The sequence below is a fragment of the Opisthorchis viverrini genome (genome assembly GCF_000715545.1).
Source record: "Opisthorchis viverrini unplaced genomic scaffold opera_v5_127, whole genome shotgun sequence".
NCBI lineage: Eukaryota > Metazoa > Platyhelminthes > Trematoda > Opisthorchiida > Opisthorchiidae > Opisthorchis > Opisthorchis viverrini.
Window position 1 is genome coordinate 888,317 of NW_008751785.1, and position 26,965 is coordinate 915,281.

A 26,965-nucleotide genomic window follows, 5' to 3' on the forward strand; every position below is an offset into this window, starting at 1 on the left:
TCTTGCTCGCTGCGTGACAGAACCGTAACGGTGCCGCAGCCTTGTGCACCTTTGGTGGTTGTTTTGACGTGAACGCTAGCTTGGGAAGCTCAGACCGAGAACTGAACTGAGAAAAATACCGTTACTACAGGTTCCCATGGATTGAACCCAACCTGCCAACTGCTGTTGTCAAGCGATTTCCGCTGTTCCGGAAATTTGTACTGCAAGGGAACAGCCTGTGATCGGCACACATCTGAAGTAACCGGTCTCCGTTGTCCGTGCGTCTCGTGTCCAAACCAAGACGACCACCCAATCGGGCCTCAGCAGCGCTTGGTCTACCTACTTGGGCGTTCATATCACCAGCAACCGCAACGATATCTGAGCTTTTAGCCTGTTGTAGAAGGGCATCTAGAGTGTCATAGAAACTGTCCTTGGCAGATTCAGAGCTACAGTCAGTTGGGGCGTAAGCAGAAACAATAAACAAGGTGCGATGAACCTCACTGCCTCTAGATTCTCTCACCGATGTAGCCAAACGAACCGCACAGAGGCGACTGTCAACGGGTATCCAATCAAGCAGAGACGCTTCCACTTGTTCGCTCAATACAATACCCAACGCAGCATATCCAGCTGCAGCGGCCTCTGTATCTCCAGGGGTAAAAAAATAGAAATAAATAAATCGTTCAGCTGTAACACCCTTTCGGTGCCTAGCTGCCATGCCACCCGGAGGAAGCACGAGGGCTGGGATACTCCCAGGTTGCGCAAGCCTAGACAGGGGAAGTCGAGTGCCAGATGTCGGGTTCGAACCACGGACCTTCCGGTCGGTAAATTTGCGCTCTAACTACTTGGGCCATCTCCAGGGGTGCGCAGCCGTAACCTGGCAAAGAGCGAGGGGGCAGCCAGTTCGATCACAGTACTTGCGTCCTGCGTCCTTGTTTCTGACAGACAACATACATCGATGCAGAGGGAATCCAGCGAGCAAGAGCCACTTGTTGACCTGCTTGCTTCGGTGTGCGAACATTGAAGGTGGCTAAGTAAACAGGTTTCCGGGGTTCGAAAACAGACTTCGGAGTGTTAAGGGTTGTGACTGAACTGGAACGTACAGAAGCTACAGCTGAGTGTAATGCAGTGCGAACTAAACGGTCAGTCCCAGAGCTGAGACCTGGGGATAGAGTATTTAAAATTGGGCGGGGGCGGTTGGAGGACGGAAAACGTGGAAGTGTAAAAAGAGCAGCGTCAACAGTAGCATGTTTTCGCCTACCCGTCCTGCTGTATGCAGCAAGTACGGCGACCTGGCTGATGTCACCAAGCGACGGTCGATGTGGCATGAGAATATTGTTAGTTGTATAGGTCATGGTTGTACGAGGGCTGGGATACTACCAGGGCGCCCACACCTAGAAGGACGATGAGGATCCTCAACCAAAGCCCAACCACAAGGCAGTGGTGTTCGGCTGGAAATGCAAATATATTACCATTTTTGCGGAACACGTCGCCATATATGTCCCAACCCCCAAGCCGGAGGGCCAGGAGATTGTATTTTCAGACCTCTACCCACTGACCAACCTAATGTGAGAGACTTTGTGACTGTCATGGGAACACCCCGCAGTATAGCTCAATGGGTTGCTGAGGTACACAAACCGCCATACCACGTTAAGGTCCAGTCTTTTCGTGACAGTGTATCGGAAACATGTTCTATACAGTTTTCGAAAATCAATGTCTCCGAGGCATAGCTAGGGTCTGGTAAGAATATCGTACTAATAATGACATACACTAGATGATTTAGAAAAGGGGACTCATACACTAGACAAGTCAACCCAACTCCATAGGTTAAGTAGTTTGGGATACGTACTTCATCTATCACAGTTCTGTATACCTCGCAGACCTCTTTTCCTCCAGCCTGATACAGAGTGAAAACGTCTGAAAAGTGGACGCTGTGACCTGGCAACAAACTATGGAATACCCTATCAGTAAACTCAGGTTGACATCTGCCACCTTCCTGAATGGTGAACTTGGGACTTGATACAATACTGGTGCAGATGTGGCTTATTCACAAAGTGATGCCATTGCATCAATGACATCTCCCATAGTGCGTAGCTGCGCGATCAGGCTACTCAAACAAGCCAATATCAGTTGACTGTGTGGACCATCTATCCTGATGCCTTGGTTTTCATTTGCGGTTCTCCCATTTTCGGTCTACAAAGCTGTGGCAGCTGAAGCTAACGTACTCCTGGCGCATGGTTTGGAAGCTGACAACTGAATAGAGACTGCTACAGAAGCTAGTCGCAAAGCAGCGTAGTCAGTCAGTCAGCAATGAGGCAAATTCATTTCAAGGCAGATTACATCCCATTCAATCTATCTGTAATCAATTTTTCTGGTATACCGTCTCCCCTTCTGGATCATATTGCAACAAAGTTGTCAGTATCCAGTTGTCCGCGACCACGGGTATTCGGCGAGTTCACAATTTAAATCTTGTTCTGTTTCGGCTGCAACCCTACCTAAGTTATTTACTGTTGAAAGCAGAATCATCATCATCCTCATGGACAGCATGATATCAGCGTTCAACACTGATGCTTCGCTGTCGTACAACCATGATTTATTTCAATGCCATATTGTAGGACGGTACTTAGTGCTAGCTTACTACAAATATTCCGAGGTTGCTACGCCTCGAGACACTTACTCAGGCAATGTAGTTGGTAATTGAAAACCAAAACGCCATTGATGTCGATTAGCAACCATATTTTGTAGCGTCTTCAACCGGACGCAATTGGAATCCCGCGGTGTCCATCCTGGGAGGCGAGTAGCACCGAAAGCACCCAAACGTTTCGTTATCTCCATACCCCTCTTCCAGAGTGGCTTCCGCCACTCTGAGTTGGACATGGAACACAGCACTCTCTTTGGCAAACAACGGTTCGGTATACACAATACATAGTCCAAACAACGCAGCTTCTGGTGCTGGGCAATTTCTTTACTGTTGCACAACCAGAAACTCGCTTTCCGGGTGCATCGTTACAGATTCCCGGTCACCAAATCACACGAGCTATCGTCCTGAGACAATGATGTGTCGAACACCTGAAGTTATCTCAGTACCGCTGCTCGAACAGGCCAAGTCTCAGCCATACAACAAAACAGCCCACAGAATGACTCAAACGCCCAGCTGCAGTCTTCTGTGGTTGGAAAGTAGTGCATATCACCATCTGTAACCTGTATCTGTAGTACCTCTGTAGTACTGATAAGTAGCCTTAACTTAACCTTGCGGTCAGATCCCGGGCCACGACAACCCAAAGGCAAGGCTCATTTATTTTGTAGAGACCCATTAATCCCGCACCAGTGCGTAGGACTCTCCATTTGACAGTAAATCTCGGAGTGGATGATGTTAAGTAAGAAGGAGTTGTTCTCTCCTATGGTTCATATATTCAACGTTTCTAATATCTGACACTGTTTTGGCTCCATCTCTCAATCTGCTCCAAAAGTGCTCTGATCACAGGTACATCCAGTTATCCATACTAGTATGTAGGCAAAATACAAATAGAGAACAAGATTGGAACAGTTCCGGACTTAGTTGGTTCAAAGAGCTCCTTACAGTCTACAGCATTTGGCCGCGGATGTATTGTCTGTATTCATTTCGGGTTCATTGTCACAGTGACCTCTAAATCCGTTCCCAGTCACTTTCCTCAGCAGAATCTTCGGATCTGATGGACACTGGAAATATCCGACCGGCAAAACACAAAAGCTCTCATTAGATGCGCACTAATCAGCGTTGGAACCACTCGTAGAGTTTCTCCACAGTGATGATAACTCAGACACCCACACCCTCACACCCACTCACACACTCTGGGGTGATCCTGTAAACCGTCTTTTATTACTTTTCCGTTGCTGAAATTTACCAGTTTCACCAATAGGATCTTTCGACAATTGTGAATGTAACACACTTATCATTTCCACATTTAACCAACATCCCTTAAATTGTGCTTCTTTCCCAATTTCATTTCCATTCATTTCCCAACTGCCTCTTTATTAACTTTGTGTTCTAGCAGACTCAACTCGACCAGGAAGCACCTGTGACTCACAGGGTCAACCAGCAACATCAACGGCGCCTTCACTGAGTGCTTTATCCTTAGAAGAGCGACTAAAACGAATGCGTGCAGCAGAGGAACTCAGACAGCAGCAGAGGTACGCCGCCTACGTGGAATCGCAAAAGCAGGCCGAACAAGCTCGCATAAAAGCACAAGAGGAACGGAGACGCAAATTGGAAGAAATGCATCAGCGCGCTGAAGCACGCCGGTCATGTGTTTTGCAACGTCGCCAGGAGCTTGAACTGTCAAATAAGGTTTGGTTTGCCTTAGTTTTTCATGGTGGTTCTCGCCTCTCACTGCCATAGTTGTTACCAGAGCCAATTCATTTGAACATGTGTATGACTGTTATGAAACGCGAACTTCTAGGTGAATCACAACGTAGACAAAGCAGGCCATTCCTTACACAGAATAGGCTTAGCTTAGAAAAATCGAAAAATAGTCCTCGATTATCTGGTCAAGCTGGCAACCCGGAATATTGAAGTAGCCATTTCTCGCTTTTTAGGTTATAGGTCCTTTGAAATGCAATCAATCGTCGTGTGGAGAAAGTACACCGTTCCATCCCACGTTCGCTAGTAAACAAACACTGGTACGCTAAGCATATAACTGTTGTTGCCACTACTTTTATCAGGGCTCAGCCATCACTCCCAGGCAAGCTGGCAGTATGTTGCATATCTGAACGGGTACGGTCAAGGACTATACGAGACTTGGAGACGAGCTGTGACGTGAGCCTGACCACTCCTAATGCAGACCGCACCGTCGGAGGAGATCGGAAAGGGCAGTAAAATTCAAAATTTAGATTTTCATAGAATAAATTTGTCAATAACTCGACAAGTGGACGGTTTCTGGGGCCAGTGGTATCCCCAACACAGTGACACTTCGGCTCGGCCAGAATGAGTTAGTCTCTCACGAGTGACTAGATCAGCAGATATTTTAGCGAGGTTTCGGATTTAAGGCCAGCCCAGCTTCTCAGACAGTGAATTGTCATAACATCTCACCCCTATCTCTTATACCAATCTTTTCCTCGTCCCACAGGCTCGGCTCGAACTCCTCTGGGAACGCTCTCGCACTCGTGAATCCGAACACTCAACACACCGCCGAAGGTTCACAGAAAGTTCTGGAATCCAACGAACAGCCAGTGCTTCACCATCTGTTGGATCAACTCGTAATCCCAACCACTTGATGACTACCTCCTGTGTGGTCGCCTTTGGTAGCAGTGCACCACGTTCCATATGTACGCAACCGAGTCCTGCTGCTTTACGTAGACAAAAAGCATTTGAAGCCCGTTTAGCTAGCTATCTCACCGGAAGACATAGTGGATGTTTCCTCACTGCCTCTGCCTCTCCTTACTACACCCATCTGCTAGATAGCATCCACCAGCCCTTAAACCCCTCCACAGTATCATTTGTTGCTATGCAGAATAATCAGGCAAAGGGACGGGCTAACTCCAGTCGTCATAGACGCGCTGTTTCGGCCCATGCGTCTATTTTACGACATACCAAAGCGTCGCTGGCTCGCGCGGACCGTGCTGCCGCTGCTTCTCCAACAAGTTTCATTGCACACGGGGTCTCTCCCGACTCCTTACACATCGATTCGAAATCCGAGTCAGTGACGACGTCGAAACATGCTATACTTGGCAAGGCTGAGAACCAACTTTTTGTGACATCCGAAGACGAAGGTTTGTCGCCCGTCGTGCTGCTTGCATCTCGGACGGTGCTGTCTGCGATTATCCATGGCATCGTATCGATTGTGCACGCGCGTTCACCGCATGGGTTGTCATTGCATGGTGCCATTTGTTATATCCAAGCATCCTCACTTGCATGTGCGACCGGCTGTCGTCTGGTGTGGTTGTGTTTGTCTGGCGTTCTGCGTGCTTTCATTGCCTTTTAGATGACTTCTATCCCATCTCATGCTATCGGTGCGCCATCGTAGACACTGCGTTCCAGCGATATCAACCCGGACTGTGTGCTAGGCAGCTAACTGACTGTATAATGTGCGACCCCTGTTTAGATCACCTATGACCACTGGGCTGGCGTCTAAGTTAAGTGTGGTATGCAAATTTTGTTGCCATGTGTTGCAAGAAACACAACACACCTCTGTCTTTGAATGCTAAGTTGCCTCTCTGGAAGTTCCTACTCCGTCGAGTTGCAGAGGTTGGGTTCGAACCACAAACCTTCCGGTTAGTAATGTCGCGCATTAGTCACTGAGCTATCTCGGGCTAAGTGGTCATCTATGGTTTAATTAATGGTCTGTTGGGTGAAACCTGACCATACGATGGTAGTTTTCTATATCAAGTCTGTTCAACCCATACATCGTGACGTCAGAGCGTCACGTGTAGCCAACCACAATCTTAAACATTCGATAAGTGTGTAGGATGTCGCACCATGTGTAGCGTGTCTGCATTTTAACTTTTTGTCTGCAGTTATGAATGCAAGGTCATCCATATCACCTGATGTCGCATATTTTTCCCACGCAGATCGCCTTTACTACGAACCAGATACACGGGAAAATACCTTGAAGCCGTCGACACTACAATTGTAGGATACTTTGACGTTCCGTTGATCGAATTAAACTCCAGTTCTGTTGGGGTACCCTTCAATCCAATCTGGTCAGCGACTTCGAGCGACACCAAAGTAGAGTCTGATCCACTGTCTAAGAGCGCACAACATAGTACGGCGCCATTAGGGCCGACGAGGCGCACTAGAAGAAACCCTAGGAATGCTGACGGGACTTCCACTGTATTCGAGTTTACATTAGCAGTGTGCGAAGTGGGTGGTTTTATGTAGCTGTCCAAGTGCAGTAACCGATGGTGGCGTTTGCCACATCCTGGCACGTCGCAATGATTAGGGGTTCGGCATTTGTCTGCTCGGTGGTTGGGTTTCAGACAATTAAAACAGCTTACGTTCCCTCAAGGCCTGAAGTTTCTGTTATGGTGACTTGGCCCGAAATGCAGCACATTCGCGTAAGGAGTGATGGGTCATACATACGGGACAACTCAGAGCCTTAGATGCAACGGCGTCAACATGTGGACGGGGAGCTTGCTGCGTCGATTAATATCATCCACACCCCTATTGGACCCACGGTTAGCACTGCTAGCTAGCTGTCCGTACATGTTTGTCGCTGCGGACAGGTTTCTCTCAAGGAACTGAGTCAGAAAGATGGCTCTTTTCGTTGGTATAGAATATTGTCGGCCACTTTTGCCCATTCTCGTTGGAGATGCCTGGGTAGTCGCATCACAAGCCGTTTCAGGTTTGTCGAGCAATTCAAGTCGGCAGTGTAACCCATCTGGGTGAGTGCGATCTCGCAGCTATGCATTTCACGTACCAGCTTCCTTAGTGCGCATCTTTTGATAAATCTCAAGGATCCACAATTTCTGGCTTGTGATTTTGCGCGTCACTCAGGTGGGCTTTCCTGAATACGTCGAAGTATTCTACAGTACTCAAATTGAACCATTTCCTTTTGTGGACCCCGGGAAGACCATCTCTAACGAAGATGTACAATCTAAGAAGCAAGTCGTGCGAAAGAGCCCAAACTCGATCGCATCTTGGATAAATTGTTGACGCTCATCAAATGCCGTTCACGTCTCAGGTGAACTGTGTTACTAGCCCATGTTTTGTATTCCCATGTCATTGCCCACCAAAGTCCAGCTAGGCTGGTAGCGTTAGATCTAATAGGTCTTCTGCGCGGCATTTAGACGCTAAGCTCGAGAGAGACGTTTTGGAGGGGGACTTAGCAGAGCTTGCGTCAACTAGAAATTAGTAAAAGGAAGATTGAGTTGAAACGTAAGGCACTGGCCAGTCTGCGTTTGAAAATTCATCAGAGCTACTCATCGGAAGATGAGCTACAGCCGGATGGTACGCCCAAAACCAGGCATTTAATGCTCCAAATGGTGCGATTATCTGCGACAGGGCTTCTTTGCAATCTCTGATTTCAACCATAGCGCTACCAAAGATAGAAACAGGCAAATTTGATGGAACTTCACCTAAAGTTTGGAAGTCGGTCACTTCCACTGACGGATATACGGGCTCGACATAGAACCCTGCACCCATGGTGGGTGGAACGGTCTGCTCACAGATGGTTAGTGGAGCGCACCCCAAAAACCCGCAATGCGAATGAGCGCCGTCGTCTTCTTATGAATGACTGTTGTCCATTGATATTGGAGCGCACTTCAAAGGACCGCAGACTGACCGGTGATTGTCCTCTTGTGAGGCGACTCCATCCTCGGATACCGGAGCGCACTCCGTGTAACGGCAGTCTGGTCGGTTGTCATCCTTTTCTGAGGTAATGGAAACAGCCAATGCATCATCCATCCAAGGTGTAACAGTCGAACGGTATCTTCGAGTGACGCCTAATACCAGAACCTCCGGGTAGGCAAAACAAACTCGGAGCTGGGTTTCTATACGGTACTATTAGGGTAAGAGAAATTCACAATTTATACAAACCTCGGCAGTAGATACACGTCCAAAGCAAACAGTCCACTTGGACTACAAAAGTACAAAGCAAGGGAGCAAACAGGTTCCCACGTGCGACAGTCACACGTGCAAAGTCAGATACAAATGGCCGGATGACCTCAAGGCCAAATGGGTGAAGTGGTAAGGAAAAACAAACGTCAGTTGATATATACACACAAAACACAAAATTGGGGCGGGGGTTACAAATGGGGACAGAATAAACGTGGGGAATTTCATTGTCAACATAACAGATGATACACAAGGGTTAAGAGACACAAGGAACTTCCATTTATCCTCACGTCTCTGCTAGTTAATTGCCGTTTCCGATGCAATTCCCCATCCTCCTCGTCCAGTTCAGCAAAGCTCTCCCGTAATTCCTCCTCAAGCACAGCCGAAGTATTCGGATCATACTGGTGGGAAAAGCCAAGAGCCAGAAAGGGATCATGCCGGAACGGGTCCATGGTAAAACTGCAACTGCAACTCGATGTCAAATCGATCGGGTCGTCAATCCAATCTCACGAACAGAATCGAGTACTGTTGAGGTTCCCGATACGGAACTTCGAGTGACGCGTAGGTTCAACAATCCCGAATATCAAAAGGAAGAATGGGGTTCGTAATTCTACGGTACTATTTACACTAGGGTAAGCAAATGTGTACAACAAACCCCAATTGTTTACGTTCGTAGCGTCAACAAGTTCACAGGTCTTTCATTGACTGGCGCAGTGCAGTGTCAACGTCCGCACACCGAACAACGGTGAGCGGAATGATGGCTCAATAGCGTGGGTTGTGGTCGTTCCTTCCGACGACGGTCTCGTGATTCTCATTGGACATGCGATCACGCGGAGCCCATGAGAAAACAAGTCAAGGCAGGCTCAGCAAACGGGACATGAACGCCTAGCTATCGCTCGCTAGGTAACACGAACTCTGAGAAGTTCCAAATTCGCCCGCTCCCAGGGAAAAGTAATCAGGAATTCATATTTGTGTTCGTAGTCATAAACCGCACTTGAGCCCTTTGGACCAAAAACAAGGAAAATTCACAATAGTCCTGCCAGACTGAAGGCCAGGTCTGATGTTCAGGGGTGCAAACTCATGGTTGTTCTGTCATGAGGTTTCAATCCTATTCAGATAAGTGCTTTTGTTTAGAGGGATAAGTTTCATTTACCCCGGTCGTGGTCGCTCCTAATTGTTGGATTAAGTTGGCTTAATGCAGACAAGAACAGGTGCCTGTTTAAATGTGTTGGTGCATTTGTTCGGTTGCTTGTCACATCTGGTTGCGCTTTTGAAGCTATCCGTCTGCATTGGCCTAACTGCATGCCAGTTCGTTTCAGTTTTCTCTGCGATAGTGTTTGTTGAGGAAAAACGGGGAGGCCCATCGTTGAACTGCAAGTAAAAACGACCGAAACTACAGAAACCTTAAGACTTAATGATTTCCTGATGAATTCCTTTTGCTTGTCTGTTAATGATTGTCCAAAGGAGAAATTACCTCCCTGACTCAACTGCTCGGATTAGCGGAGCTTTAAACCCTCTGTCAGTTTGGCGATAACACACAAGCTACTTCCACTTCTTGGCTGGTGTTTTACCTCGACACTTGTTTTTTATCCGTGTCGGGGCCTCACTCAACCATCCACAAATGTAAAAGATGGCCCTACCTTTTTGGTTTTGTTGACAGATATCGGCTACAACGCTTGCGACCCTGCAAGGAGCTTCTCCAAAAGTTAGACTTATTTGCCCTCTTGTTGTTATTGGATGGTTGGTTCACTAAGTCATTAACGCGTGCATTCCTCACAACAAACTACCCATTCCCTGTTACATTTAAACGTATTCGAACCAGAATGACTCATTTCCACCTCCCCCGTGAACTTTTCAATGAAGTACCCTGGATGGCCACGCCCATTACTGGGCAGTTTGACCATTCTTCTGCACGAAAATCCTAACTGCTTGCGTGCAACCACACCCTCTAATGTCTGAAACCCACGTCTTACACGTAAATATCGATACTCTTCTCCGAGTCGTTTCTGACGGGACAGATCACTTGTGTGCTTACGGACTTGTCATTTCCATGAGTCTTTCTCCACCTGCTTATGTTTGGTGCCAGTCCGTTCTGCTTTCGTGACTGATAGACTGTCACGTTTGGCTGGCTCATTGTCGAAGACGACGGTAGAGCAACGTTTGGGCGTTGATGTCGCCATCTCTGATAACCACTCTGCCTGAACCTCCCATCCGGAAACTCCGTTTAAAATGTTCTAGTGCGAGACACGACNGCTTTCGTGACTGATAGACTGTCACGTTTGGCTGGCTCATTGTCGAAGACGACGGTAGAGCAACGTTTGGGCGTTGATGTCGCCATCTCTGATAACCACTCTGCCTGAACCTCCCATCCGGAAACTCCGTTTAAAATGTTCTAGTGCGAGACACGACGCTCAAACTTACCTCTCGGGACTTTACAGAGGTGAGCAACACCAATATCAAGAAGTTCCGTGTATAAAACGTGCAAGAAGAATGCAGCAATACGACCGTTTTTGAAAAAAGAACCTTCTTTGCTTGTTTTTTGTAGCTTTCCGGTTGAAGGGCCGGAAGCTCAACCCAGAGTCCTAATGTAGGGGACTACATAAGACTTCGGTAGATTTGGTAGTGCCATCCCACTCAGACAATGTCTCCGAGCCGTAGTGCAACAAATTTCCTATCTTTCTTTGTCAGTTGTCAGTCTCTGATCTGTAAAGGGTCGTTTATATATCCGTTGCGATATGGTGACTTCTTCATTTGCTGCGCAGATGAATTTCACTAGTCAGATTGATTTTTCGCCAAGGATAATCAACATGTCCCCGTTTTAATAAGCCCATCACGTAGCCATAAGGATCGTCGTTCGCCTTTCCGCTCCGTTGAATACTTTTCGAATATATAGTTGTGACCCAGTAGTACGCTTGAAGGTTTTGACGTTTGGCAGTTTGCGTCATACATGGTGCTGTCATCCTTCATGGTAAACCAATTGCGCATTGGTGTTTCTTTGTAGTACTCCGTATTCCTCGATCGAATGTTTCCTTTGATTATTGCTTTATTAACCGTTTTCAATTTCTTGTGCGCATCGTTACATTTTTTGTTAGTCGGTGTGTTAATCCCCTGTTTGATGCACGGCTTTTGAATAATCAACCGATCTCGTGATTTCTAAATGATTGCTCTTGAACTCTCGACTACACATCCGCCACATCTTTGGTGGTCTACCGTACTTTATTTGCCTGTTTCTTTCCTTCCTGTCTTAACAGTATCCCATAACCGATCTGCATCATCGCAAGAGTGTAATGCAATCGGGCGACCAGCCCCACAACCCACCCGAATGACACGACAACAGCCAGCGACAAAACCCGGTAAGTCGGCCGTTTTAATCAAAATCTCACATATAGTTTTACAGCTAGTCGTTCTTTGGCCACAGTGTATGATTTCGGAGGCTCTTTTGCAAAATGATTACTGGTTGATTTTTTCACCTTCCTCTACTTAGTTACTTTCTCACGGCTTCAGTGTCTTTTGAATGTCAACAAGTCTTGTGCGATTCAATCTACATCTCCACGTCGCTTGATATTCGTGTGGATTGATTCGATGAAAGCGCAAACGAATTGACTTTTTCTTTGCCTACTTTCACTGTTACCTATTCATAATAGAGAGGCGAATGCCTCCGCCTAATAGTTGATTCATAACGCGGGATATTGTTCAGTCAAGTTTTTTCACACCAAACTAGGCTTGTTTAGCTGTCGTGTGACTCACTCAAAATGCAACATAAGCTGTCTAGAATCGCAGTAGCCTGATAGTTTCTGGACCGCATGGGATTGCCGGTCTTTCTGAATGTTACATCTAGTGAGCGTTAACCACCATTGGAACCAACTGCAAGTTCAATGTCACCCAACGATGCTGCGATCGATTGCGGCCTCACGTCCTTACTGCCGCAAACAAGTGCTCCTCCAACATCTTGTGGAGCATTTCGCGTTGTTTCCAAAGCCCGTTAGATAGAAAAATTTACTTGAAGAGGGTGCAGTATAACTCTTACAAACACAGGTAACGAAATTCAGTGGCTTTTCCTTATTAATCAAGCAACCATGAAGGTGGATCATGGCATTTTTGCGAGGCCACTACGTCAAGGCAAATACACGTATCCCTAGTTATCTGTAGTGATGGTATGCCCTTTATCAGACAAACCCACTGGTAGACAATCCTCGGTCAATCTCCAGTTACGTGATTTTTGTAAAGACCCGGGATATAGAGCACCCTAAGTACCGCTCGATTGTCCATTGACACTCAAAACTTGATTCCAACCCAATCTCTTGTTTTTTCTAATGGTATTCTTCAAATGAATGTTCCGCATTAGACCGCCTCATGTTTCACAGTTGGGTAGTATGTTGCCTCCACACAGTGTGTTGCGATATCTCTATTATCGAATCAACTGAAACATGAGATGGCCTGGTGCAACACATTCAGTTGGAGAAAAATGCGATTCAGTTGGGTCTCCCGTCAAGACAAAATGTGAGTATTTAGCTATGGTTATTTTCGACCGCCGTTGCTTTAGTGGTAATATCCAGGCTTGTAGGTTGTCAGGATTGCTGAAAAGTTCGTTCCTCAGTGATCAACCTCGCCAGGAAGACTGCCGGAGAATAGGCTGATAAAGAGGTGCTGCACTCTCATACTGCCGTCCGGATTACTTTAACTACCAAATGGGACAAACTTCAGTCATCATCCCCTCCAATGTCACTCGTTTACCATATGGGTCTGAATCCTGCTTTACACCTTGTGTGTGATTTTAACTGATTGATAGAAAATCACGTTACCACTAAGCTAGGAAGGACCTTTGTGTCCTCGAAGTGCAATATGATACTGCACGTACCCTGCGCCTTCAGGAACAACCCTCAACTGTATGTCACCGGTGGTTGTACCTTTGTAAGATTTAGGGCATGCAGCAAACAACACGGTTTTTAGTTGTAGCTCGTGATAAATACAACTATTTTGGATCTGTAGAGTCTCCGTAAACAATATTTTGATCGGAAGCATGGAAGTCCAGCCGTCTCTCGTGACGGCAGTTTGATCTCAACCAAGTGGTTAGAGTAGGGTGCTATTGTAGTAACACGAGATGTTGGTCGTGGCATAGATGATGGATGGCTTCCTGTCCCAAACTGGTGATCCAGAAACGCCGACGTGCATGTGAGAACGAGTGATGTCCTACCGGGACTAATGTGGGTCGAAGAGTTTTGGCAGGCGTTTTAGTGGCCACACAGTTTCCAGTTCAACATACACTGGATGTGTCGGCTAGGTCTTTCGCTGCGCATTTCTGAATATTTGCGGAAACGGTCCTATTTGCCCTACCGGGTTTTCCGTAAAGGAGAGTGCCGGTTACCGAGATAGTCGTCTGAGCTCAATAACACCAGGAATTGAAAGTGACCAAAACCCAGTGTAAGCAAACGTTCCTTTCAGATTGAACCATAAATGTTCGCTAACTTCCATATTATCTTAGACCATTTCGCACCTTAACTGCTTGAGTGACTTATCTGACTGTGCGTAGACGCAAAACCGTGGAACCGGTTGTAACTTATAGGCGTACTCAGGTGGTTTTGTTACCTTGAGGAAACTGCCGTTGCTCAAATCAAACCAGGTCGTTGGTTTGTCTAATACGATCAGACAACCATCCTCCTACTCGATGACCGAGCGGTCTTCGCACTAAACCCCAACTGACGAATAGGGCTTTTTTCATTGAACTCGGGATGTTAAGATCTGTGGACCCATGTTTTCTCTCTTGGTAGTCGTGGATTCAGCTGAATGGAAAATACGCGAACTTGAGTAGAATTCATACTTGTTTCTGGTAGCTGTTGCAATGACCCCACGGTTAGAAAAAATCCTTTCGTGAAAAATTGTGGATGGGGAAATCCACAGTTGAATCCGCATTTTAAACGCCGTGAAAATCTGCCAGCTGTTTTTGTTGACAAAGCTCCGTACACCATGTACACTTTCTGTTTCGTATTTTACGCCGTTTATCCAGCTTCCGCGCGTTCCACTGTCGAATCTTGCTCCAGTTCAATGTTAGGTTCAAGCAGATCCAGCTCAGTAGATGCGCTACCGAAAAACTCCAATTCAACCCACAGCACCTCCGGATCTGTGTTCGAGCGGTTGGCCTCGCAAGTTCCAAGACGAAATATTTCTTCCAAAGTTGCTGCGGACCGTTCAGCTCCAGCGAAGCCACCAGCTACCTCATCCGCCACTTCAAAGAAGCCCCCAGGTAATTTTACCGTAGCCTACTGCGTGGTGGTAAAACGTACAGTCTGCACTGCTGTGGGTATCGCCTTGTCATCAATCCTTCTCACCTCAACCACTGAATGATGCTTCTCGGTCTCTAGTTCTTACTGAGCTCTTCGAAGACTGTTGTTGAGCTGCAGTGAATTTTGCAAGTTGGGAACAAACGCTAAAAAATTGAATCCCAGTGGCCTGAAATAAGTTGTTTCTGGCTCGAAAGTTGTATTTAACCAGATCACCGTACCGTAACAGTAGAATGAGTTCAGCAGTTTGATTATTGGTGGAAATGACTCATTGCTGCTGCGGTATGTGCATTGCTTTCTACGGTAAAGATATGCCGGTTTGGGTCCCGGAGACTTAGACTGCGAAACAGAAGTACACTTGTTCGGATTGTATACTTCTTAAGGTAGGGAAGCTATGGGTGTCTGAATCTCCCATTTTTTGTCCTACTCCGCTGTTCCAGACATGGCAGTGACTCATGTCATTTGTCCGTTTCTAGTTGGTTTCTAGTACAAGTTATGGGACCAAACCACCTACCCCCATGGACAAAAACAACAAATTAATTTTACTAGACTGTACTGTGGGTACCTTATTTTGTGCAGCGTATTAATTGCTGTTGTGACGCAACAGTAGGAACTACAAGGTTGCAACTTGAAACCACCAACCACAGCCCTTGCGAGTCGCCGGATTCGCATCCACCTCACTGTTTGATCCGTTTCCCTCCTTTCTTGACACGGGCGTTCTGCTTAATCCAAACCGAGCAAGAATCGCTGGACTCGATTCCGCTCGTATCAGAGCTCATCAGTAATACAAATTCCTGGCTCTACTCCGGTCCCAGTGTCCGTCATCTTAGGTGAGAGGAATGTATTGTTGAGTTCCCCGACCCGTAGGTATGTTTTACTGTCCTTTACGCCCCACCTGCCTCTGCCAGGCTTCTGTGTAGACAGAGCATATGCGACGCCTTTTCGGTATCCATTAAGAGCACCACATGTTCAGACGTGGTAATAAATCCCCGCTCACCGTCCGTAAAGTATCTGACGCACAATCGACCATTTGCTACCATTCTACTCTCAAGAAAGCGGGCTGAATGTTCATGTCCGGCTGATACATGAGTGGATCGTTTTCCAGGTCAGACACGTTTACGTTTCAAGGTCACGCACAGTGTTACAGTCAAGTCTGTTGGATTACTGTTTTGGAGGACAGCTATAGTTCAACTCTAAAGGAGGCACAGGCTCTGAGCTATTGCCACGTTACTCAGAAAACACGATTGTAATACATGCAGTTGGGTTAAATCACTTTCCCCTTGATTATTATCGCGTCGAGCTTGAGTTCAGACTAAACCAGACGCAGTGTACCTTTATATCGGAGAGCCGAAACCCGAATTCGTCACATGCTCCTCCTTAAGGGCACGAGGCTTTTTGCAAAAAGTTGCCATTCATCCTTTGCTTTATTATTTACTGGCACCTACCTGCTTGTTGGTTGTATGGCGTTTAAGCCTCAATATTTACTCGTGATGTGTTACTGTCTACAATGATGGTGATGTGTTTGCTGCACATTTGACCATTTCATTTGTACTGTTCTGTCTACTGCACAGACGATGTTGAGATACTTGATCCAACAAATGCGTTGATTTTTCCCAAGGTGATAACGCATTTCCGCATGGTTTTGTTCGAGTCGCATACGAGAACGACGACTACTCCAGATAGCCCGCGCGTCCTCCTGAGCTGTTCCCGCGATTTGCGTATATTCATAAATCGGCTGAGCTCTTTGTTAATCCTCGGGAGTTCCTGAGGATACTTCTTAAAGTAGCTGAGGGTGGTTTGCTTTTCTGATAGGCGGTACGGCGGACCAGTGAATAAAAGTCACATCCTTCATTTGCTCCGCCATTTTAGAGAACTCACAATACGCGGCATTCACAACGCCATGCTGCCGGACTTGTACATCTCTACGGAATCAAGGATGCATGCTGAAAGCTGCGGAACACTATGCATACCTAGAATGTTGCCTTAGCCCTGACACCCAATGCCTTGATCTTTAAGGCTTGCGCTACTTGTTGCACCTTGAAGGCATATTGAGGATTGCCTCTTCTCGCAGTGATATTCAGTGTCTGATCATTTGATTCGTCCGCAGAAGACGGACCCTCATTGTTCAGCAACGAAGAAGCTCTACTGTTTGTGGATGAGGCCCCCGTCATCACTGAGTGTAAAGCAGTATCTCGGGGCACACCAGCTTGAGGTTGTCCGAAAACTCCTTCCGTGAGAAAATTGGCGTTCTCGCAGTTGGCACTAGGATATTCTTCATGGCATATAGTCGCAGTTGTCCTCAGATCCGAAGGCGTTTCCATCCTTACAGCTTCACATTTCACATACTGAATTCTGCGAAAATCTGAGTTCAACTTCAGTAACAGCAGATCTGACGCTTGTGCCGCTGCACACCTTGAAACACCACCTGGTGCGCAGGTGCATTTTCTGACAGCTTCATGACAGTGCTGAAGTTGTCGCTAGCCCTTGTTGTAGCCGAGGGTTTTACGAAGCTTCATAACTTTCACAACTCAAGCCCTGACCTTCAACGTCCTTGATGTAAAGGCAGCATGTCTTCACACATGAGTTGTTACGATTTAGGTTACGCATAATCAGCACACAGTTTGATTCCACTGACGGAATATCTCAGCTTTTCAGACTCAATTTTTACGCTCATTCTCTCTTAGCTTACCCCGTTTGGCATCGATCGATGAGTGAGTTTGTTTCTGATCCTCTTCCATTTAGGTTCACTGACAAAGGTCTTTATGGTGCTCCCTGTTTCAAAACATTTCTGCTTTTCTGATATGCCCTCATCTAGGTTTGATCACTTGGTTTCAACCTGACTTCAGTTGTTTTATGTGGTACTCACTCCTGCCGGTTTTTCTGATCACCGAATTTATCCTCCCATTTTCACAAATGGTGTCTTGGTCAGATCGTCATAAGGCCTACACATCGCTACCTTCGTTCCTTCAGAGAAGCATTCACCCTGACTTAAGTGCAACACGTGTATCTTTGTTATGTGCTTTTTGCTTGGGTTGGTCGGTCGTCTCCTTTCCCTCTTCCCATCTTAACGCTCCGATCGTGTTCTGCTGTAAACCAGTGTGTCTCTGTTATGTTTTTTTCAGACGCTCTCAACGTCAAACGTCCCCCAAACACAAGATCTATTTCGAAGGCCATGTCGGTTTCAGTCTACCAAGATCGCACCGAATGCAAAGCCTCGGTCATCAACAAAAAACCCGCCCGTAAACGTTCTATGTCACCTAAACCAAGACCAGCGCCTGCGGACGAGGTACGGCTCAAAAACGTTTAGCATTAAGATAACCATTTTCGCCCCTGTTGATTGAAGTCTCAATTGAGCCCACAGTAAGCTGCCCACATTGTCGTGTCACAGGCTAAACCATCCTTTGGACTACTGTTGGTACTTTTCTGTGTAGAGCATCAAGAATGAGACAATAAGGAGATAAGTTCTCGTTAGTATTGGTCCGTGTCAATGCCAGCTGGCTATATCCTGTTTGATTACTCACTGTGCCTCGGGCCAGATCCCGAACCTGAACAGCATTGTTATTGTGAAAAGACTTTACACTTCAGCGAACCTTAAACTCTATCGGTTTATTTTAATCCTGCTTTTTCCTGCAACCAAAGCCTACGGAGTTCTTACCTGACCTCAGCTCAGATGTTGCTCCTACTGCACCTAAGGATACCAATGTCGATCAATCAGAAGTGCCAGAAGTTTCAGAACCGTCAAATGAGCAGACGGATGTCGGTTTCGACCATCTGACTGTTACTGATGAATCGACAGAAGTTACGAACTCGACCAAACCTGATTCCCCTGTCACCGAAACTCAACTCTACTCTCAACCCTTGAAAGCTGAAATCCAAGGGTCTGGTGAAGGCGGCCTTTTGAAAGAAAGCGAAGCTGCAATCTATCGGGCAAAGTTCTCCGAACAACGTCGTTTGGCTAAGGAGCGCAAAGAGGAGGAACAGCGGTATGTCCGTAGATTTTAGTTTGTGTGAATCACAAATGTTTTTTTGGATAGGGCTCAGCTACCGACGGCGAAGTCACTGGTTCAAATCCCCTCTTACATTCATGAGAATCGCTGATAATTTCCAACAAGGATAGAACAGCTACATCCAGTCGAAGGCAGCCTTTTAGGATAATGGCGTGTGGGTAGTGACATCATAAACATCTAGCGTATGTTTCCCGTGTTTCGAATCCCCCAGGTGTTTGCTGAACACCACATTTCCCCAAATAATTAAATCTGATTTTCACCATCCACTCTGGTGTAAGGCTCACTCATCGTCCTCCTAGTGCATTGAGTGAATGTAATGGCTTATTCAATCCCCATTCGCTTACTTTTCCGTATACTTCACTCCGCTAAAATTTGTGGGCTTATCTCAAGGACCGACATTTGGGTTAATTCGAGATGAACTATCTTAATTCTCGCCAATGGATTCCCAGATTATGAAAACAGTAAGTAAACATTCAGAAGATGATGTAAGCTTGCGGTGACCCTCGAATGGTGATCTGGCCTTCCTAGCGACAAAACTTGACTCTGATCATCCTGACATTAAATCACAATGTTGAATAATCGCTCGCTAAGAATTGCAAATGGGATGATGAGGTCCCTTCTCACAAATTGGATTTTCGTTTTCATAACATTTGCATGCACCCTGAAGAACAAGCCTGTTTATTTACATTCTGAAGCGTTCATTTAGATCTACCAACTAAGTAAGGTTCGATGATTACCACTTTTATTGTTTAAACTTTCGCATCACCATTGGGTTTCACACGTTAATCCAATCGATGTAGACCATTTGTTTATTTAACTTAAAAACACTCGCACTATTTCATGCCGTTGAACCGTTGGCTGTGATTTTCAAAAATAAAATCTCTCGGAGTTTTTAAGCATCTCGTTCAGCTGAAGCACTCTTTCGGTGCCTAACTGTCATGCCACCAGAAGGAAGCAAGAGGGCTGGAATACTGCCAAATCGTTCAAGCCTAGACAGGGGGAGTCGAGAGGCGAAGGTCGGGTTCGAACCGCGGACCTTCCGGTCAAAAAATTCACGCTCTAACTACTGAGCCATCTTGCCCCTCCCTAATATCGTCTCTCCAATTCTCTATTTCAATTACTCCCGGGCAGGAAAGTCCGAGGTATCCAGCTTAGAGCGCTCGCTGTGCAGGATGCTGGTGTTATTGTGGGGCATAAGGAGGCTTAGCATGTTTTGCTTGTTGCATTTTCGATTGTCTGGACCGTGCGTTATCTTGGAACGTGTTAGGCCTATAATTCTTGGCATCAATTTGTAGTATTTCACGGTTGAACCGCAATTTCGCAACCTTCTTGGAATGCCCATATTCCAGCTCTATTCCCCTCGACTTCCACCGACTAGAATCCGTACAGATAGCTCCATATGCTACTCAGCGTAAACCATCTATCGTCCAGCCCATTTTGTACAACCACTTGTCGGCATCGTTTGATGTAGCAGCCAAAGACTAAACCATCCTGTGTGCAGTAGAATCAGTAGGGGGCTTCTCTGGAAAAGTAAGCCGGCTTTGCGTGGAATCTTACACGGATCTACTACCAATGATGCCCCGGTATCACCTGACATTTGTTCAAGTAATCGTCTTTGCCTAGCTTCTACACGTTCATATAGTCCTGTCGGGGACCAGGGATTTTCGGCTTCTGGTGGCCTGATGGAAGTTCATACACCGTTCACCAACATTCGGTTTTTGCAAGAAACCGTGCTGCCCAGGCTAAACCAGGCCACGGGACAGACGGCCCTAACTTCCCCCATCCGGGAGAATGTTCACAGCATACGGGAACTCTGTAAAACTGATCAATCGAAGGATTCAACGGTCAAAGTAGGACAGCTGAAAAAATTGACTGAAACCATGGCAAGTTTTTGAATGCTCCATTTGCAGCATCTGAGCAAGCGTTAATTAGGAAGTGTTTTCGGAACGAAGCATAGACAAATTCCACCATCATTTTTGTGAAAAATCCCAATTTTTTGGCGTTCAGGGACAGTTCCATTTTTCGTCTATAAGCACGCCGTGTTCATTTTTGGCTCTCATTCACGAAGCAAAGCGTCAGTGTCTTCATTGTGTATGGTCCATGTTAATAAAAGCCTACACAAAAGTCAACTTGCCGTTCGCATACCATCCAATCACCATATTGTATACCATGATCTTGGGTGACAGGTTGCCATTCATCTTTGTTTTGTTGACCTGCCTGCCGCAATGGACGATACACTTTTTGTATGTGCATCTGCCAGCGCAGGGACATAAATTATTCATCTCTTGTGGATTCCAACGGAGTCTTTTCAACACTTGACTGTGAACTCGGTTCATCGTGATGTGAGATCAATCGTCGTCAACCTAATAGCACATCTGTTTCAAGCTTCCCTCAAATGAATATTGTTGAGAGCGCTTCTTTCCACTTTTTAATGAACTTTGTATGCGTTGATATCACAGACAACTTTCCAGCGTGCGAACAGAACCGCATTGTTATAGAGTATTGAGGCACTCTGTCATCATCATCATCAATGACAGCAACATCTGTGTTGGCATGATGCTTCATGTTGAGAGCGCTTCTTTCCACTTTTTAATGAACTTTGTATGCGTTGATATCACAGACAACTTTCCAGCGTGCGAACAGAACCGCATTGTTATAGAGTATTGAGGCACTCTGTCATCATCATCATCAATGACAGCAACATCTGTGTTGGCACTGATGCTTCACTGCCGTGTGTGTGTTTCTAGGACATTCCATATTCCCCTCAACTGCTAACAGTTGACATTAAGATGAGTAGAGCAGTTTTCATATCAATTGTGACTCATTTTTCCCAATAGTGTTAAGTGGCATCTTGGCTCAGTGGATCTTCTGCTTACTTCAATAGTTTCCTTGGTAGATCACTCGATGGACTGAGACTATTCCAACGGCTCACAGGCAACAGCTTTTTTGGGATTAGGTGGTCATATGTCTGGTACGGTCCTAGCACTTTTCTCGCCACTTACGCGCTGCAAAGGTATGATCAATCTTGCTTTATCCATTTCGGACCCCACATTGTTTTGCATGAAGTTTTTCTTCCAGATTTTTAGCACTCAATCGGTTTAGCGGAGTGTGTATGAATATTTTCCATGTATTTCAGAGAAGGCTAATTCCTCAACAGTTACCGTTTTCCTTAGAACGGTGGAACAACTGTTTGGAATATTTAAGCTTCCTAAATGGTACGAGTCAGATTCTGTCGGTTTGAATTTTAATACTTTAGCAGATATCCCGCCTTCGACATATTTTCTGTTTTATACATCAATAAAATCACCCCCTAGGTGTTCTGCCTTCTTACGCCGATTGGTGAGACATACCTTCGTATGGGTCTGCAGTTATCTGGGATATGGTCAGGATCAATGTTGAGCAAGCCCATGAAGATTGTTGAGAGACGTACATACCAAGCAGTCATGGTTCGAACCCGACCTCTGCCACTCGACTTCCCCTGTCTAGGCTTGGGCGACCTGGCAGTATCTCAGCCCTTGTGCCTCTGTGTGGCATGGCAGCTAGGCCCTGAAAGGGTGCTACAGCTGGATAATTTTTAGGCAGTCACTATGTTGCCTCATTATTACACGACCACTGGAGTTAACATGATTCCCAAGAGGCGTCAACGCTCTCTAACGTGGTTGATTGCTTAAGGGTTAACTTAAGCGTAATTTCATTAGTTTCCTCCGTGTTTTTGTTGCCTTCTGTTCTGCTCCACTTGCAGAAGACTGGTTCGTTGAATACCTTCATTTCAGTGGTTTTGCTTCTTCATTTCAATAGACTTTCTGACATTCTTGTGCCCTTAATTTCGGTCCCATTGATCAGTTAGATACCTATTTTTAGAAGGTTATTCACCCCACCTTAGGACAGGCTGAACCTCTAATAGCAAGGATCGTCAGGTACCTGAATGATTGGCCTCGGTTGTTCAATGTCGAAGCTCAGGCTATAAAGCAGCATCTCTGCTTCCATAAATATGGAAGTGCTGGTTATCTGACAGAAACATTCCTGTTGTGTGAAACCGTAGGGTTTTATCCCCCAGACCGCCTCGCAGTTTAATTGCTCATAGTGCGGGATTTGGTTTTTCTTTTTTTGATAGCTTATCATCGTTCATGCTAAACGTTTCTACGAAGCCGATCATCATCTTCGGCTGTAGAAGCCGCGGGGCAGACTCAACAAATACGCAATTCTGTTAGGAGACGGTGGTCGCTGTTGCTATTACCTAGTTAAATCTGTGAAGATTAATGAGCCCTGCAAAGTTCCCCTAAATTCTTTTTCAGTGATCTTCGCGCACAATTCGCGTGTGTTATTCTGTTTCCTGTGGGTGCCTTTTCAACACATGCACGTGTTTCACATGGTTTAATTGTGTTCTCTGTGTCGTGCTCTACTCGTGACGAGGAAGGTTTGTAAAGCATTTAGTGTTGTAACAATGTGAGTACAGTGGTGTTCAAATAGCGCTTCTCACGGTTGATGATGGTTTGACATCATTAATCAGTCATTCAGAACGACCCAGTCATTAATTGGATTATTAAATTTCGCCTGGTCTGATGGTTATAGCCTGGCAGGTTTAAGTGCTACTTTGAGAAACAGCGGGCCTTATTCAGATTTGTTTCGTGCATTTAAAACGATTATTGCTTTCACCTTTGTATTGCTAAGAAGTATTGTTGTTCGATTCATGTTTTATCTCCCGCTTCCAAGTCGTTGAGCCAGCTGCTGTGTGTGCTTTTCGATCGAGGTATCTCGCAATGATTACAGTCAGAATAGAAATTTCGAAGAAAAAGCGGTATAAGTTTCTGGGAATTCACCGCTCTATATTGGATACAAAGCTGAAATGTGTTGCAGTATACCCTATCTACCATGTCTTTTTAGGATTATCTAGCGCAAACTAGGTTTTTGAAGGTATTAAGCAGATAAGATAGCGCACTATAATGTTTGCATAACTGTATTTCAGCTTATTGGAAATTTGATCCTGGGATAAGTGTCCCTCCATTTCTGTTTACCAGACAAAGTTTTGGGTTTCACTTCCCAGCTCTGCTCGAAACTTGCCAACCCAGTTCTTTCAACTATAGACTTCATGTACTGGGAGAAAACCAACCGTCACTGACAGCAAAAATGGCATTTCGTAATTCTGTTTTTGTAGGAGGAAACCAAAGGAACAGGAGGGGCGCTGTGGATTTTAAATTAACCAGGTTTCGTCCTCCATTTTAATTAGTGAACTCAATTTATTTGTACCTAAAGACACTAGTCATGGTGTTAGTTTGGTTATGCGTTCACACGTTAACGCGAATTGGTTGTTGAGGGAGGCCAAGTGCTGACCAAAGAGTCAGAACACGTTGAATGAATGTTGGACAATCCACAACTCTTTTCAGATGGAGGTATGTTCCTAGTGCACCACCTTACGCAATAGGACAATAACGTGTATGTAACTCCCGGTTCCGACCACCCATCAACCCCATAGCAAGCAGTTTCACGCTTCAGATCTCTATGGATTTCAGACCGTTTCATTTGTCATCATTTCCGATGCTATTTGTATTCTCTCGAGTGCTTCTGTCGCTTACCATGTAGCTTGTATGTTTCCCGTGTTTCTAACAGCCGTTTCCTGGAAGCGCAACAACAGTTGCAATTGCAAGAAGCGGCCGCTCGCCTCGCTGCCGAACAAGCTGAAAGGGAACGAATGGAACAGGCTGAGCGAGAGGCAGCTGAGGCACAAAGGTTGAAGGATGAAGCTGAAAAGGCTAAGGTGGTCGTCATTGATATTTCATGAAATTTACCTCTTGGAAGTTCTTAAATATGTTTGTTTTATTCTAAGACAGTATCTACCGCCGTTATTCAGGAAAGTGTCACCGCTTAACCTATGGGACTTCTGTGTGGTCCACTATTTCAAGCTCCAAAATTGGGTTGCCAAAAAGTAACAAGTTATTCAGTAGAGTTCCTGCACACAAAGTGAATTTCCAGTCCCCTCACTCTGCGGGATGTGTGGCTTGAACAGTGACGTCAAATCAGTCAATCATCCTTTATCCCACTCATCGTGCTCCTCACTGACCCTGGAATTTTCGTAGTTTTGGCTCCATTCACTTGCAACGTCTCAGTTCCTCTCTGCAAGGATGGTGTTTGTGTCTACACTCGTCTATTCGTGTGTCCCTTTTAAGCCCCCCCCCATGTCAGCTTTCCAGTTTGCAGCTCAAATTATGTCCTCTATAAGCCCACTATTCTTGTTGTTTTTTCATCTCCTAATGGCAATACTGCACTTCTTCCCTATTGAATTTCACCTGCGAAGTCACCGCACATTGGTCTCTCCAAGACGTACATGATAGATTAGCCTGCTTGCTGGACACTTAACTACCCAGCCAGCTGTCTAATTTCACAAATACCGAGCCAACTTGCATTGGCATTTTCCGCCTCTATGGTTGAGGACCTCGGAGCCATACTAACCACCGCTAGGCATGGCTTAATCACGCAGCCAATAGTGTTTTTTTCACCAGACTTGTTAGGCGTGGCTATGCGGGAATTGGAACTGAGGCTCATTCAGTGCATGTGTTTCCTCTCATTCGCTCGGACCACAACAGATACCACGACTATTACAACGCACTTCCGGCACACAATATTGCTGACCAACTGAACTGAACCGAACAAGCCAAACAGCCAGTAAATTGAGTATACCTAACTTTTTAGCTATAGTCGGGTGATTTCAGGTTTACTAACCGCTGGCTCTAACACAACACATCACAAGGCTCCAAACTGCGTATACACACGAAAACGTAGCTATTACGCTGCTTCACACGCTTCGCCTCACAGAAAGAATTACCCTTTTTAGCGACCATCAAATCAATGGTGGTGATTCCGGTAGAAATGTGCAGTCCCAATAGAATACGCCTAGTGTACTAGCTAGTGATTTCCAATTGTTTTTGAATGTGTCTCCTCCCTGTAAACACTGACTGCTGTGTAATCTTGTTTATTTTCCACTTGTTACCTATTGCATGGAGTTCCATAACATGTATATTAAATGATAACTTTTCCGAGCGGACGGGTAACAAGCAACCTTGAAACGTTATCCAGCGTATAATCTTATTATCCGTTTACCAGTACTCTCAGGACATCCGAAATCGCCTGTGTTACTGTCAAAACGAAAAATTGAAGACCTTCAATAGACCTTCAATAGGACCTTCTAAAAGATGTGTATGTTCACGCAAGTTCACGGGCCGAACAGGACTAAACACACGTCACGTCTTATCCGAAACATCACATGAGCCGTTTTTGTAGGATGATGGGACATAGTTTTGACCTTCGGTGCATTTGTCAATCTGCCAATATGTTCTCTCGTAGTTATTAGTTTCCCACTAGTGGTTTTCGTAAAACGCTGAAAGATGCATTAATGTCCGCTCAGCTACTTGAAGTGGGTTCCGAGGCCGGCTTAGATACAAATGACAAACTGGCGTAAAGTTTGCTCTGGGTTAACGGTACAATGGATTGATCCTGGTGTTCCAGATCTATCCGTTGCTGTCTTTGTCTTGACTAAATCCAGATGGGTATGAGTGGTGAGTACAGCGGAAATCACTTTTGACCAGTTGGCGACAGATTGTTCTGCAGAGCTTAACAGAGCAGAAGGAGTAGTTCGCGCAAATAGGAAAAAACAAGAGGTCAGAAAGCTGTATAGCTGATTGTCACCAACGCAGTATGACACTTGAACAGTGCTTCCAAGTAGCAGGGAAGCGTAAATATCGGTGAGAGGAGGCAGTTCAGGACTATTTGACATGTCATCTCTCTGGTACTGTGGACTGGATTCCCCAAAGCAGATGTCTGCTCACTGTGTGCCTAAATTGGTTAAAATACCGATTACTCTCCAAAATAAAAAAAAATCAGGAACTGTCTCCTCACCCCCATAAAAACCGTGATTGGATTTCGATGCCCACTTAGAATGGTCGCCGTATAGGTGTGCGCCCGGGCGATTTTTTTCCCTCCTTCGCAGTCAATAATAATTCCTCGGTAGTGGGTGTGCAGTTGGTAGCTAAATGCATTCACGTGTAATAATCGTTTTTACTGGTAAGTGCAATACCACCCTACAGTGTGCGCATTTGTGTCGATGTGTATTGTGTTTTGTTTCAAACACTGACTCCATGTTACTTGATGTACTGATGCTAGTTTCCCTAGATCGGTGATTG

At 45.7% G+C, this 26,965-nt stretch overlaps 3 protein-coding genes across 3 annotated transcripts in view; 1 reads left to right on the plus strand and 2 right to left on the minus strand.

Annotated features, from left to right (window-relative positions):
- The window catches only part of T265_06310 (hypothetical protein), a gene marked incomplete at both ends in the record, with an annotated part of 74,029 nt that overhangs the window by 12,718 nt on the left and 34,346 nt on the right, over positions 1-26,965 (plus strand). The window contains 7 exons of the mRNA XM_009171537.1: positions 4,008-4,303; positions 5,082-5,724; positions 11,758-11,859; positions 14,511-14,747; positions 17,907-18,070; positions 18,424-18,767; positions 24,399-24,546. Of these exons, the coding sequence (XP_009169801.1) occupies positions 4,008-4,303; positions 5,082-5,724; positions 11,758-11,859; positions 14,511-14,747; positions 17,907-18,070; positions 18,424-18,767; positions 24,399-24,546 (1,934 nt within the window). The remainder of the gene's footprint in view (positions 1-4,007; positions 4,304-5,081; positions 5,725-11,757; positions 11,860-14,510; positions 14,748-17,906; positions 18,071-18,423; positions 18,768-24,398; positions 24,547-26,965) is intronic.
- Positions 16,755-17,105, minus strand: T265_06309 (hypothetical protein; the record flags this gene model as incomplete). Its single annotated transcript, XM_009171536.1, has 1 exon — positions 16,755-17,105. The coding sequence occupies one exon, from the start codon at positions 17,103-17,105 to the stop codon at positions 16,755-16,757; it is 351 nt and encodes a 116-aa protein (XP_009169800.1).
- T265_06311 (hypothetical protein) lies at positions 26,218-26,559 on the minus strand (the record flags this gene model as incomplete). The annotated part of the gene is made up of 1 exon (XM_009171538.1): positions 26,218-26,559. One exon carries the CDS (start codon positions 26,557-26,559, stop codon positions 26,218-26,220), a length of 342 nt encoding a protein of 113 aa, XP_009169802.1.